This window comes from Procambarus clarkii, chromosome 27, assembly GCF_040958095.1.
Source record: "Procambarus clarkii isolate CNS0578487 chromosome 27, FALCON_Pclarkii_2.0, whole genome shotgun sequence".
Lineage (NCBI taxonomy): Eukaryota > Metazoa > Arthropoda > Malacostraca > Decapoda > Cambaridae > Procambarus > Procambarus clarkii.
The window spans coordinates 38,156,536-38,171,333 of NC_091176.1; the positions used below are offsets into that span (position 1 = coordinate 38,156,536).

A 14,798-nucleotide genomic window follows, 5' to 3' on the forward strand; every position below is an offset into this window, starting at 1 on the left:
AAGAAAGAAATAATATACACAAATGATATTATTTGTAATTAATGAAAGGTTATTGGTCAAACTGCCATCATTATTATACTATCTTCAAGGACATAAACATAGATCAAATGTTACCTGTATCAAGCTGTCGCTGTTTTCTTGCTGTCTGTCCATTCTCTCTATGAGCTGTAAAGAATAACAAAGGGTATTATAGTAAATAATTTAAAAACGGTAATACAATTTCAGAAGCCCTATTATTATCCCATACGAGGCAGCTGTTTTTATATCCACCTAAACTCATTTATATATATATTATATATATATATATATATATATATATATATATATATATATATATATATATATATATATATATATATGTATATATATATATATATATATATATATATATATATAATGTTCACAAACAAAACAACACCTACAGGAAAAACATTTAAATATGAACTAATCCAAAATTATCAATTAGTATACCTATCGCTCATAATCGATCTTTACTCCCTCAAAACTCCCTATACATATATATCGAGCCCCGGTAGTACAGTCGGCTTCGTTCTCGACTCACAATCGGAAATTCCAGGTTCAAATCCTTGGCACGACATAAATGGTTGGACCACGTTACCCATCACCTGATGCCTCTGTTCCCCTAGCAGTAAATAGGTCCCCGGGAGTTAGTCAACTGTTCTGGGGTTGCATCCTGGGGAGGATCAGTACCTTAAAGGGGGGAACCTCTGTATAAGCCTAACATGTATAATACACACAGAGATCACACTAACGTGATGCATCAAATGAACAAATCCACAAGACATAGCTCGGGTGCAGGGGGGAGTTGTGTAAAACCCTGGTTTATGCCTCGGAGAGGCTACGGGATCCAGTAAGTTCAGTAGAACTTCGGTTTCAACATATTTAACCCTGTCATAGCTCAGTCGATTAAGGCAGTGTCTGGGATGCTCCCGGACGCAGGTTCGAATCCTCGTCACGGCCCTTGTGGATTTGTTCATGTATAATACACTAGCTATCTTTACCTCGACACAAATAATGATATAACTAATTATTCGGCAGCACTAGGCTGTTGAATGAGGCTACTTATAATAAAACTCACACTTAAACTCACTTTAACAACAGCTATAAACTGTTTTAGAAAAGATTATATCAACTGTTCGGTGTTTGATCTGTTGACATGAGGTTCTGTTAAACCATTCATCAAAGAACCTTGTACAGTACTTGGGTGATTAGTAACATAAATATACAACAAACTACTACAAAGAATATAGAACAACTCAACGTACCTCTCTAAATTGGTGTCTCTCTTCTGCGTTTGTCGTAGTTCTATTCCAAGCTTCTATTAGTTCTAAAAGGAAATAAAATATTTTGATGCATATATTTATATGTATTTTTAATTTAATGATGAAGGCAGCATGTATCCAAACAATGATATATTAGGCATTACAAAATAATACTGATTTAATGCGACACCGAAAAACTATAAAATAATAAACAATGTAATCCTTATAACAATCCTTATCCACCATCAGATATGTGACCAATGTGAAACTGCCTCTTGAGAGACCTCTGATACAGCTTAATCTTTAAAAAAAATCATGTCTGTATAGCGATACGGTTATCTAGAATCTATTTTTTTCAGCAGGTAGCTGTTATTCTAAGGCATAGATATTGCTACCTGGCTAATTCACTGTGTGTACGTTCGACTCTGTCAGTGATGTTGCCCCGTGCGATGGGGAGATTTCTGTTCTACCTCTTCCAGTTGGCAAGCCACCTTGCACTCCACGGGAGGACCTATCTGGTTGCTACCACTGTAGGTCTGACCCTACCTATGGTGATAGCGTGGTCACCCTTGAGTTTACTGACCTCAGTCACTTCTCGTGGACTTTCCGTGTTACTAAAATTAATATGCCCATACTGGAATGCAGATTCCTATGTCATCACATCATTGTGAATCTGGCATGTGGAATGACTGGAATGAATGACTGATGAATGAATGATGAAAGGAATGAATGACCTCTAGTGAATGACTGGCACTCAACGATTGCTTACCAGCTTGGCACTGAGTACATCACCAGCCCAGCAGAACCTGTGCTGGATCCAAGGACATCACCGGGCCTCATGCCTAAGACGCCAAATTTAATCACTTAAGTCATCCTCCACAATGTACCTCGGGTCAGCCTAAATCCAGAATGATTCTAGATGGTCAAGGAAGAATCTAACAAGTTGTTAGCTGTTGGTGTTGTGAGACGTACTGATAGTTTCTGAACTATCCAACTGCCTATGGTTGCCAGGACAACCGCAGTGGAAGTCTTGCCTTGTAATAATACAGAGCCCTTAATGTAAGGACACCTTTGGACCAAAATCTCATCCCACACATTCAGAATTTCATTAACAAACCGCAAGGAGCGAACACTTTCTCTAAAATATATTTGGTTTGAGCATTTCACCAAGTCTTGGTGTATGCTGCGTATGTCCCCAGAATAGCAAAGTACTATACCTTTTGGCTAGTTTAAAATGTTCTTGATGCCATTTGGCCTCTGTCAAATAGTCCAGACATTCCAACATTTCATTGATCAAGTCATCAGAGACTTTCTCAAGTGCTGTGCCTACATTAATGCCTCATCAGAGAGAGTCCATCTACAGGTGAACATCGGCAACACCTTCTGCTACTCACTCACAGCTATGGACCCCAGATTAAGCTAGGTAAATACATTTTTTTAGGTGCCTGAACTCTACTTCCTGAGTCGCAAAGTACCTGATATCGTGCCATTGGTGAAGAAGACTGAGTCTCTCCAAGAGTTCTTACGACCCATAACCCCTAAGAAGCTATTTGAATTCTAGGGTGTGGTGAGTGTTTACAAGATTTATCTAATACTTTTCCAACATCTCAAAACCTTCGCTTGGATTTCATGGGGTAGGCAGTCATGAAAGGCCACAAGACGCCAAGCAAGTGTTCGCTAATCTCTAGCAGCTAGTTCATCTAAACCTCCTCGCCCATCCAGTGTTCTGTACACCAACAGCCTCTCTACCAACGGCTCTGACACTAATATGGCAGTGGTCTTATAGTATGTTCATTAATGACATATTATATCCAATCGCTTCCTCCAGTATACACTTAATTAACACCAGTGGAGGCAAAATACAGTACGTTCGAAAAGGGTATAATTAATTACACAAAACTTCAGTCATTTTCTATAGGGACATTATTTTCACTTCCTCACCAACTTCACACCACTGATTTAACGATTTGGTGGTCAAGGGCAGTTCCCAATCACTGTGAGTCACTGAACACTAGAGCAATATATCCCAATTCCTGACTTGGTAAGGTAACTATGAGAAAGCTCTAAGTTGATATAACAGTATAGTACGTATAAGGATATGAGAACAACTAGCTGGGATATAAGGGAAACTGTATATACCGTCGCCACTGCCATTTCTGGACCTAGTTTATGTGCCATCCTCCATGCGACGTCTCACATTGATTTTGCAGAGGTTACCAGAGTACTGTGGTATGAGCTCGTACCCTCAACACCTGTGAATTCTCCCTCAGCACTTTACCTCAGTGTTGTACCCTTGCTTAAGTCCGAGGATACTGTTACTTAAGACACTTCTCTCATTGGTGTCCTACAGCTGTACATACTAAAGACACATTGTTAGAGAAGCTCCACGGAGATCCACTCCTTGGCTAACCTTGACATCCAGAATACGTCGGGCCTCCTGAACAAGTAGGTGGTATGGCCAGGAATCATCATTGATGCCCGCTTTTAATGTCAACAATCAAAGATACACACAACCACACAGATGCCGCTGCAATATTTCCCACGAATGTCTGTCAGACTTTAGATGGTTCATGAAGAGATCAGCGGCCCTCTTCCTCAACATGGAGGGCGCTCATACAAAATTCACATGCGCCCACCACGTCTCAAGATGAGACCAGCGCAAATGGTGGAGATGAGGACAGTGTTTGTAGTTCTTAGTTTCTGCAATGGTTCAGTCTCTAGGACTGGAGTTCCCACAGCAACGATTGTCTCCTACCAAGGATTGTAATTCAGGTCACACTTATGTTAGAAACTGCAGCAGTTCCTGGGAGCCCCCCCGCCCCCCGCAACCACACCACGGCCTACCGTCTTCAGTCCAACAGAATGGTTGAACAGTTAACTCCAACTGAAAGTGGTGTTGTTGGTACAACCAGACCTGACTGTTTCAATTGCCAACCTTCCTTTAGTCCCTCTTGGGACTAAAGAAACATTTAAACATCTCAAATTGGCTCCACTCCTGCCCTCCGCCTGTCCCAAGTTTCTCCCACATTATGTTACCATTGAAAACAAGTCACAAGTCCATCCTCACTCCCACTGGAGCCTCCTGCAGAAGTGAACACTCTCTTATTTTACTACGGCTACCACTGTGACATGTGGGGTCCCTGTACCACCACTGGTACTACTGACACATAAAGGGACCCCCCCCCCCCCCGTGTTGGAAATAACCAACAGTTTTATACATCTTTGTATTTTATGCACCTTTGTATTAACCACAAGTAGTTATTAAAATTACTAACTTGTAGATTTAATCATTATCATGATTTATTTACACATATTGCCAGATTCTTCCTAGTCAGAGTGCCGACGTGAGGAACGACAGGCAGTAACATGAATTCTCTCCACATTTAGTTGGATTTATAACAAGAGTCCAGTTTATTATTTCCTTTACTAAAAATAGTCACTAATAAGTTTAATTTCGTAGTATACTACTACTTACTGGAACTCCCTTATTTAGTTGATATTAAACATTCTAGAGGAAATTACTTTAATGTAAATGATTTTACTTTAATTTCCTCGATTAGTTGCACAACTTTAATAAGCCAATTTATGTTACGAGAAATTCTATTTTATCGCAGAAGAATTTATTGTGATATTAATACTCGTCACTACCTCTTCCTTTCTTAGTCAATTGCGATACATACATAAACATTTACGGTCGAGATGTCTATCGAGAGCCGCGCATGCGCAATAAGGAAGAGGGGGGATGGGAGAGCGTCACTAGACGAGAGCACGGTGTGGACGCCATTGACAACGTGTAGTAGAGCTACGTTTTGATCCCATTTATTTCGCTCCCACGACCAGTAGAGCGGTGCCATGTTATCTGGCACAATAGCCGTGTCCCAGACTATCATATGAGCAATTCCAAAGTCAACGCCTTTCAAGCAGCAGCTGGAGGACGAAGAATTGCTCAAGTCTCCACATCAACGGACACGCGGCTCGGCAGCTAGGTTCACCTTTTTGTTATTATGTGGCCACAATTAACATTTAGGCTAGTTGTCGTTAGGCCGTAGAACAGATAATACAATCCCGTACGTGTCTTAAGTAAATTTACCATCTAAATAGATGATTAATTTCATTATTTTTTCCAAAGAGAATTTACAGTGTTTGAATATAAATTGCTCAGATATTAGCTGATAATTTCCACTATTATCCTCATAATTTAGGATGTATTTGTAGTTACTTATTATGTAGAAGATTTCTACAATGTAATTGCCTTTCAGTACCAAGGCGACGCCAACCGAGGTACTAGGCTTCCCACCGTCCCGTGCAACAATTTGCCCTATGCAACACGTCGTCGGTGGAGCGTAGCAACTGATTACACCTCACTAGATTAACAGCTAAGCTGTCCCTTTTTTATCTGTAGCAATAACTCTGTAGTTACAGTAGTGATCTCTCAAAGAGATCAATTACACTAACCCATTGATTTACTGATGCTGTTCAACATTTCAGTAGTATATTGAGGAGCATTTATCTCCAATTAATATTATATAATCAACCTTATTTCCTTTCCTATTTTATTTACTCTGGTGAAGAACCAGCACCAGAATAATGCTAGGGATGTATTAATCTTTTTGCATGTAACCCCCCAATTTTGTGTAAGTTAATTTGACTCCATTTATATAAGAAATACAGTTTCACTAAGATCCATAGGACACTAGTTCTTGGGATCAGTTTTTCCATTGTCTTATTTTGTTTTCCACATTTTCTCAAAAAGTGGTGGTCCTTCATAGCTATCGAAGTATATATTTAATTATTAGTTATTGGAGTCAAGTTTTCCCCCACACCCCGTACCACCACTGACACATAAAGGGACCGTGAACCACCACTGCTACCACTAACACACGTGGGGACCCTGTACCACCACGGTGACAGCACCCGCCATGTTAGCAGGGAAAGCTGCTTATACAGGTGTGGCCCAACCTGTACTAGCAGCTATGCTGATGACCAACTCAGGAGACCAGTCAGTACCTGCCTGCAACTCAACCAGTCACCCGGACTAAAACAACACACAGATATAAATGCTGTACAGATGTGCATATTCTATTTTTTCTTGAAGGATCTTTGAGCGGCGTTGTTTTAAGGACGTCCCAAAGCACAGCTGTAAATCTGATGGCATTAGGAATTGAAAATACTAGGCTTTAATCAAATCTAGATTAATGTAATCATATATTTCAGTTCATCTTTATAAAGGACTGCTATGTATTTAAGTCTTATTTAAGTATTTATTTATGCTCTGCTCTTATTTATAAGTGTTCAATACTATACCACAAAGTAACACAGATTATGTGAAAGGTTTAGTTCAAAAGTTTGGCAAAGTATAAGACTGTACCTTTAGCACCTAGTACGATGAAGGGCAATGCCTCGAACCACGCACACATTTTGGCCCGAAAATTTCTCTTGACTAACTCTGAAAGCAAAAAAACTAATTGATAATGACCAGACATATTATTTTTAGATTCAACAGAGCAGAAGTTGTTAAACACATGGAGCGAAATTTCCCTGAAGCGACCATACGAGTCATAAATACTCATATTCCGCCTAAGTCAGGCTGCGAGCAGCCGCGTCCAACAGCCTGGTTGATCAGTCCAGCAACCAGGAGGCCTGGTCGACGACCGGGCCGCGGGGACGCTAAGCCCCGGGAAAAAATTGATAATATTAAAGAAATTACCTTGCTCTGAAATGAAAATATCAAGAGTTATTATTTGCATGTATTTGCAATATTTAGAGAACAGTTTTTAAACCATAAATGAAATGAAGTTAATTGAGGAAGCAATAAAGGAAATGTCTTTATATGCTTGGGAAGGTTATCTTGAGATGATTTCGGGGCTTAGCGTCCCCGCGGCCCGTTCCTCGACCAGGTCTTCCTTTTTGTTATACATACCCCCAAGAAGCAGCCCGTAGCAGCTGTCTAACTCCCAGGTACCTATTTACTGCTAGGTGAAAATGAACATCAGAGTGAAAGAAACTTTGCACATTTGTTTCCGCCTCCACCGGGAACTGAACCCGGAACCTCAGGACTATGTATGAATCCAAAGCGCTGTCAGGTCCCCTTATAACACTGACCTGGGAAACACTCCTTCTGGGAAAAAGAAAGGGAAGGGAATTATCAGGAGAAAGCGCCAAGCCTTCACAACTATATAGCATTGGGAAGAGGTTAGGATAAGGATTTGGGATGGGACGGGGGGAAAGGAATGGTGCCCAACCACTTGCATGGTCACGGATTGAACACCGACCTGCATGAAGGTATACCGTCGCTCTACCGTCCAGTGCAAGTGGTTGGAAAGTGTTTACAATTTCATCTACGTTGGTCTCATTTTCCTAATTGTAACACTTCCCCTACAGGAGTCAGCTTGAATTAATCCCGTTAATGACCAGGAAACTGTGCAACATAGCTCCGAGACATAGCGGGGGCCATTTTAACTCAATAAAGCTAAATAAAAAATAGTTTTTATCCCTTCTAATATGGTTAAAATGTGTTCCCCTGATCACGGGATAAAAAAAAAAAGATTGTATATGACTGACTTCGGCCGTGGTAAAGTGAGTATATTGGATGGTCTATAGCCTCGTGGCAGGAGTTGCTGTGGAGGTATATGTAGATATATATATCAATTTCTCTGATTTGTTTTCCCTCTTTTTATATCCAGGATTATTCAATGGTGTGTCATTTGAGAAATTTATGTAATAAAATGTGTGAAACATCAGAATGCTCAAATATTCGTCTCGTAAATATGCGGACTATATTAAGTGCCTATAGCACAATATAGACCCACACACTAACCAGACGACGAGACAACATGCTTGCCCTGCCAGGAGTACCGACCTCTCACCTTGCACCAGTGACACAGTGTGTGCAAATATTGAACTTCAGCCAGCATTTGTTTCGTGTTGGTTCACGATGTTCCGTTTCCGTTTAAAATGATAGACTATGAATGCTAGTGTGATTGGGCGGTTTGGAGAGGTGCTAGGAATGGGCCAGAACCGTTTGTTTCACTTATGGGAATTTCAAGGGTATTGAAGTGGAACCTGAACTGTGAAAGTTATTTTATCAAGAGATTTGCCTTCCACTGTTTATGTCCAAGGTTTCCGGCTTAGTATAGTGTACATTGGTCAGCCCATTACTTGTTTCAGGAGTGGGCTCCCCAGACGTTTTGTGACTGTGTATGGTAGAGGCAAAGGACAAGATGAATATATATGGGGGGATTTTCAAGTCTGATGCATGCAGAACAAAGTCGTACTCGTGGGTTCGATGGAGGTGGCACCTGCGCTCGAAGATGTGGCACGGAATGAATGTGTGACAGTTTCCGGGTGAGGACCATGTAATACGTGGGGTGTCAGCGACACTTTCAGTTGCTCTACCACTACTGGCCTGATGGATGTGGATGCACAGGTTCAAGGCAGGGAAAGATATATATAGGTCTCCAATGGGGACCAGGTGGATGGTTCGATTGATACAGTTGGTTGTCCTGCTGTTTTATTGCCGGTGCATCAGAGTTCAGCCCTGTGGACTCGGTTGTGGTGGTGAACCCTGCGGATAAGGAGGACTGACGAATTAGTGGTGAATGCAAGCCACAGAGGGAGGATACTAATGGGTGTCTCCTGTAGAGAATTGTGTTTGTGTGATGGAGGCGGCGGTCCACGATGAGCTACCTAGCAGTGTCTCGCCAGAACACTGGCCCTGAGAGGTCGTGCTGAACAGAAAGAGGTGTGGTGGAGTCTGGCGTTGCCCTCATGTTGGTAAGCGTCCACCACCTGGTATGGGAAGCCTGGGTGCATGTACATGGCTAAAGTGGAGGCGTACCTCCTCAAGTGGAATACTTCACTGCCCTGAAACTTCGAACTCTCAGGAGACCCTACACGGAGAGGCCACTCCAGACCGACAACCAGAGCGCAACTCCATAGTATCCTGAGACTGATGGATGCCTACTACTACTACTACTACCTCCTCTAAGTGTAGGGTCTACTGGGAGTGTCGAAGTTTCTGAGCAGTGGAGTGCGGTGGCAGGGGAAAATCGTAGTTTCGATGATGAACGTGTTGACGTTGTCTCTCCTGAAGGATTCAGAGGATGGGCCAAGGGCTAGTGAGTGCCACTCTGACGATTTCTGGTAGAGTGGGAGGTGGTGAGTAGTTTAAATGTGGCGTTTTCATCTCGAAGGTAGTAGGTTGCGTGTTAGGGATTACCCAGGGATTGGGTGTGTTGTATAACGTTAATGCATGTCACGTGGGGTTCCGAATTGTTTTGTGTCATTATGCATTGTATTGAATTTTGATTTTGTGTTAAATTTTGGGCACTATGTGGTATTATAGTTCATAGTGTTCCTACCATACAATTGTTTGGGGTTTTATCCATACTACAAATTCAAGTTTTCTTGCCTGTTACAACTTTGGTACCTAATTCCTAGTACATGTAACGACCATCGCTTGTTGGAGGTCCTTTTCCTGAGTGAGTGAATTGGTACTTATGAGTTAAGTGTGCCTAAATCTTTTTCTTAAAGATTCAGTGCCCCGTGTTATACTTCGTGCGTTGATATGTCATGTTTAATCGGTCATTGAGGGCCTTTTTATTCCTGTTAATTTGTCAATACATGTTTCTTGTACATCATGCCGTCAATGTCTGTAAGGCATTGTTACTGTGTGGTGTCTTGCCTTTATATTATCTTATGTATGTTAAATTACATTCCATTGTATTTATTTTGCTGTATTTTTTCTGCTTTCCAATGTGCTGTCATGCTCTCTGTATGTGCAGTTATCTGGGTGTGGTTTTTATTTATATGTGATGTGTGTGGACAGTACATTAAGGGTTTTCAGTTTGTTCTCCTTGTGCTCACTCTGTCATCTGCGTGCTTGTGAACTATTTTGTTCTTCTGTTCATCGTAAGGCTTGTTTGCAAACGATGAGTCACAATAATGTGGCTGAAGATATATAGACCAAACTACACATCAGAAGGTGAAGAAACGACGACGTTTTGGTCCAACCTGAACCATTCTCAAGTAAAATTCGCCTTACGACAAACTAACGACGTTTTTCTTTTCTTTTCTTTTTATTTGTAAAACAAACAAAACAACATAAACGGCACTGAAGTAGCAAATAAAACCGATTAGAAGTTCCACACCCAACATCAACACCATAAAGGAGAAATACAACACAGAACATTCAGAGTAACACATCATGGAAAACACTGAAAACATTAATAACAATGAACACAGAAACATAGTGCACAGAGCAATGCAACACAATGTGTAAACGCAAATTGAACAGTAATAATGGTACAAAGGAACACACTTTAGGAAGACCCGCACCACCCTGATGGGGCGTGCCAATATGACATAGTAAGTAAAACACCCAACACCAAGGTATCAAAATAATGAAAGACAGTGAATACAAGTGTACAAAAGAAAAACAAAACAAAAATGAAAGTAAAGTAAAAACACACATAATACTCTGCACAAAACACAACAACAGACATACCAAGGAAACAGAAACACATTACACACACATGAACAGAGCATAAACAAAACAGGACACACACAGCACAAAGAAACCCCATGTGAAAAACTATACACACCAAATGTGAAAGTTCAATAGAGACATATAAATGAGAACACAATAAGTATAACACAGTAAATATAACATGAAATAGAACAGAGTACACACAAACAGCAACCGCACCCAGACGGGTCGTGCCAACCTGGACACATGATATAAGCACATAATAAAAGGCATCAATACATAAGGACAGGGAGAACACAAAGCAAGCACAAGCACTACGTACATTTAGCCGGGAACTCCTGCGCCAGATAGCGCAAGCAGTACGTTTCCCAAATCAGCATGACGTGATCGGTTACACCCAGATAGTAGAGGAGCACCATGGGATTGGATGCACCTGAGTTCCAACATCTGATGCTCACGTATCAGAGGCCACAGTTAGTGCCCGCAAGCAACACATCCTGAGGCCACAGTTAGTGGCCACAAGCAACACATCAGAGGCCACAGTTAGTGCCCACAAGCAACACATCAGAGGCCACAGTTAGTGCCCACAAGCAACACATCAGAGGCCACAGTTAGTGCCCACAAGCAACACATCAGAGGCCACAGTTAGTGCCCACAAGCAACACATCCAGAGGCCACAGTTAGTGGCCACAAGCAACACATCAGAGGCCACAGTTAGTGCCCACAAGCAACACATCCAGAGGCCACAGTTAGTGCCCACAAGCAACACATCCTGAGGCCACAGTTAGTGCCCAAAAGCAACACATCAGAGGCCACAGTTAGTGCCCACAAGCAACACATCCAGAGGCCACAGTTAGTGCCCACAAGCAACACATCCTGAGGCCACAGTTAGTGCCCACAAGCAACACATCAGAGGACACAGTTAGTGCCCACAAGCAATACATCAGAGGCCACAGTTAGTGCCCACAAGCAACACATCAGAGGCCACAGTTAGTGCCCACAAGCAACACATCAGAGGCCACAGTTAGTGCCCACAAGCAACACATCCAGAGGCCACAGTTAGTGCCCACAAGCAACACATCCTGAGGCCACAGTTAGTGTCCACAAGCAACACATCAGAGGCCACAGTTAGTGCCCACAAGCAACACATCCTGAGGCCACAGTTAGTGCCCACAAGCAATACATCAGAGGCCACAGTTAGTGCCCACAAGCAACACATCAGAGGCCACAGTTAGTGCCCACAAGCAACACATCCTGAGGCCACAGTTAGTGCCCACAAGCAACACATCAGAGGCCACAGTTAGTGCCCACAAGCAACACATCCAGAGGCCACAGTTAGTGCCCACAAGCAACACATCCTGAGGCCACAGTTAGTGCCCGCAAGCAACACATCCTGAGGCCACAGTTAGTGCCCACAAGCAACACATCCTGAGGCCACAATTAGTGCCCACAAGCAACACATCAGAGGCCACAGTTAGTGCCCGCAAGCAACACATCCAGAGGCCACAGTTAGTGCCCACAAGCAACACATCCTGAGGCCACAGTTAGTGCCCACAAGCAACACATCCTGAGGCCACAGTTAGTGCCCACAAGCAACACATCAGAGGCCACAGTTAGTGCCCACAAGCAACACATCAGAGGCCACAGTTAGTGCCCACAAGCAACACATTAGAGGCCACAGTTAGTGCCCACAAGCAACACATCCTGAGGCCACAGTTAGTGCCCACAAGCAACACATCAGAGGCCACAGTTAGTGCCCACAAGCAACACATCAGAGGCCACAGTTAGTGCCCACAAGCAACACATCAGAGGCCACAGTTAGTGCCCACAAGCAACACATCCAGAGGCCACAGTTAGTGCCCACAAGCAACACATCCTGAGGCCACAGTTAGTGCCCACAAACAACACATCAGAGGCCACAGTTAGTGCCCACAAGCAACACATCAGAGGCCACAGTTAGTGCCCACAAGCAACACATCAGAGGCCACAGTTAGTGCCCACAAGCAACACATCAGAGGCCACAGTTAGTGCCCACAAGCAACACATCCTGAGGCCACAGTTAGTGCCCACAAGCAACACATCAGAGGCCACAGTTAGTGCCCACAAGCAACACATCAGAGGCCACAGTTAGTGCCCACAAGCAACACATCAGAGGCCACAGTTAATGCCCACAAGCAACACATCCTGAGGCCACAGTTAGTGCCCACAAGCAACACATCAGAGGCCACAGTTAGTGCCCGCAAGCAACACATCAGAGGCCACAGTTAGTGCCCACAAGCAACACATCAGAGGCCACAGTTAGTGCCCACAAGCAACACATCAGAGGCCACAGTTAGTGCCCACAAGCAACACATCAGAGGCCACAGTTAGTGCCCACAAGCAACACATCAGAGGCCACAGTTAGTGCCCACAAGCAACACATCAGAGGCCACAGTTAGTGCCCACAAACAACACATCAGAGGCCACAGTTAGTGCCCACAAGCAACACATCAGAGGCCACAGTTAGTGCCCACAAGCAACACATCCTGAGGCCACAGTTAGTGCCCACAAGCAACACATCAGAGGCCACAGTTAGTGCCCGCAAGCAACACATCAGAGGCCACAGTTAGTGCCCACAAGCAACACATCAGAGGGCACAGTTAGTGCCCACAAGCAACACATCAGAGGCCACAGTTAGTGCCCGCAAGCAACACATCAGAGGCCACAGTTAGTGTCCACAAGCAACACATCAGAGGCCACAGTTAGTGTCCACAAGCAACACATCAGAGGCCACAGTTAGTGTCCACAAGCAACACATCAGAGGCCACAGTTAGTGTCCACAAGCAACACATCAGAGGCCACAGTTAGTGCCCACAAGCAACACATCAGAGGCCACAGTTAGTGCCCACAAGCAACACATCAGAGGCCTCAGTTAATGCCCACAAGCAACACATCCTGAGGCCACAGTTAGTGCCCACAAGCAACACATCAGAGGCCACAGTTAGTGTCCACAAGCAACACATCAGAGGTCACATTTAGTGTCCACAAGCAACACATCAGAGGCCACAGTTAGTGCCCACAAGCAACACATTTGTAAGTAATCACAGCTTACGTTTGAAAGTACTTCAAGTCAAAAACTAACTCTGGTTTAAGTACGAAGTCCTAAAGGCTTATGCAGTCAAAACTTGTTAATATAAATCTAATAAATTAGTCATAAATTAGCATATTTACTCCAGCACTATATATATATATATATATATATATATATATATATATATATATATATATATATATATATATATATATATATATATATAGTGCTGGAGTAAATACGCTGATTTATATGGAGCTTTGTCAACTTTTGTAGTTAAATTTTCATATATAATTAAATAATAAAGATACATTTACCAAATACCTTGATGATAAAAGATCCCTTTTAGCAGCAGGAGACCTAAGCGCTAACGGGACCCCAAGATAATTAAAGCTTGAGGAGCGTTGTATGTACACGTCCGTCCGCGGTGGAAGCTGGTGAGACACTGAGGAGTTGGTCGGTTGGCGTCTCTGGACGGGAGGACGGGTGCTGCCTTCTGGTGGTGGAGGGCAGCTTTGTGGTGGTGGTGGAGGGCAGCTTTCTGGTGGTGGAGGGCAGCTTTGTTGTGGTGGAGGGCAGCTTTGTGGTGGTTAAGGGCAGCTTTGTGGTGGTGGTGGAGGGCAGCTTTCTGGTGGTGGAGGGCAGCTTTGTTGTGGTGGAGGGCAGCTTTGTGGTGGTTAAGGGCAGCTTTGTGGTGATGGTGGAGAGCAGCTTTGTGGTGGTGGTGGGGGGCAGCTTTGTGGTGGTGGTGGAGGGCAGCTTTGTGGTGGTGGTGGAGGGCAGCTTTGTGGTGGTGGTTAAGGGCAGCTTTGTGGTGGTGGTGGAGGGCAGCTTTGTGGTGGTGGTGGAGGGCAGCTTTGTGGTGGTGGTGGAGGGCAGCTTTGTGGTGGTGGTGGAGGGCAGCTTTGTGGTGGTGGAGGGCAGCTTTGTGGTGGTTGGTTGTGGTGGAGGGCAGCTT

The 14,798-nt window shown here is 43.5% G+C and overlaps 1 protein-coding gene across 2 annotated transcripts in view; it reads right to left on the reverse strand.

The window, feature by feature from the left end:
- LOC123752447 (uncharacterized) overlaps window positions 1–14,296 on the reverse strand; it is a 34,449-nt gene extending 20,153 nt beyond the window's left edge. The window contains exons 1-4 of one of the 2 annotated variants that reach the window (XM_069332078.1): window positions 14,165–14,296; window positions 6,652–6,729; window positions 1,287–1,348; window positions 115–165 (exon numbers count right to left, since the gene is read on the reverse strand). In XM_069332078.1, the coding sequence (XP_069188179.1) occupies window positions 115–165; window positions 1,287–1,348; window positions 6,652–6,700 (162 nt within the window). In that variant the 5' untranslated portion in view covers window positions 6,701–6,729; window positions 14,165–14,296. The remainder of the gene's footprint in view (window positions 1–114; window positions 166–1,286; window positions 1,349–6,651; window positions 6,730–14,164) is intronic. The other variant, XM_069332079.1, reaches the window with a different exon arrangement.
- Between the last annotated feature and the right edge of the window lie 502 nt (window positions 14,297–14,798).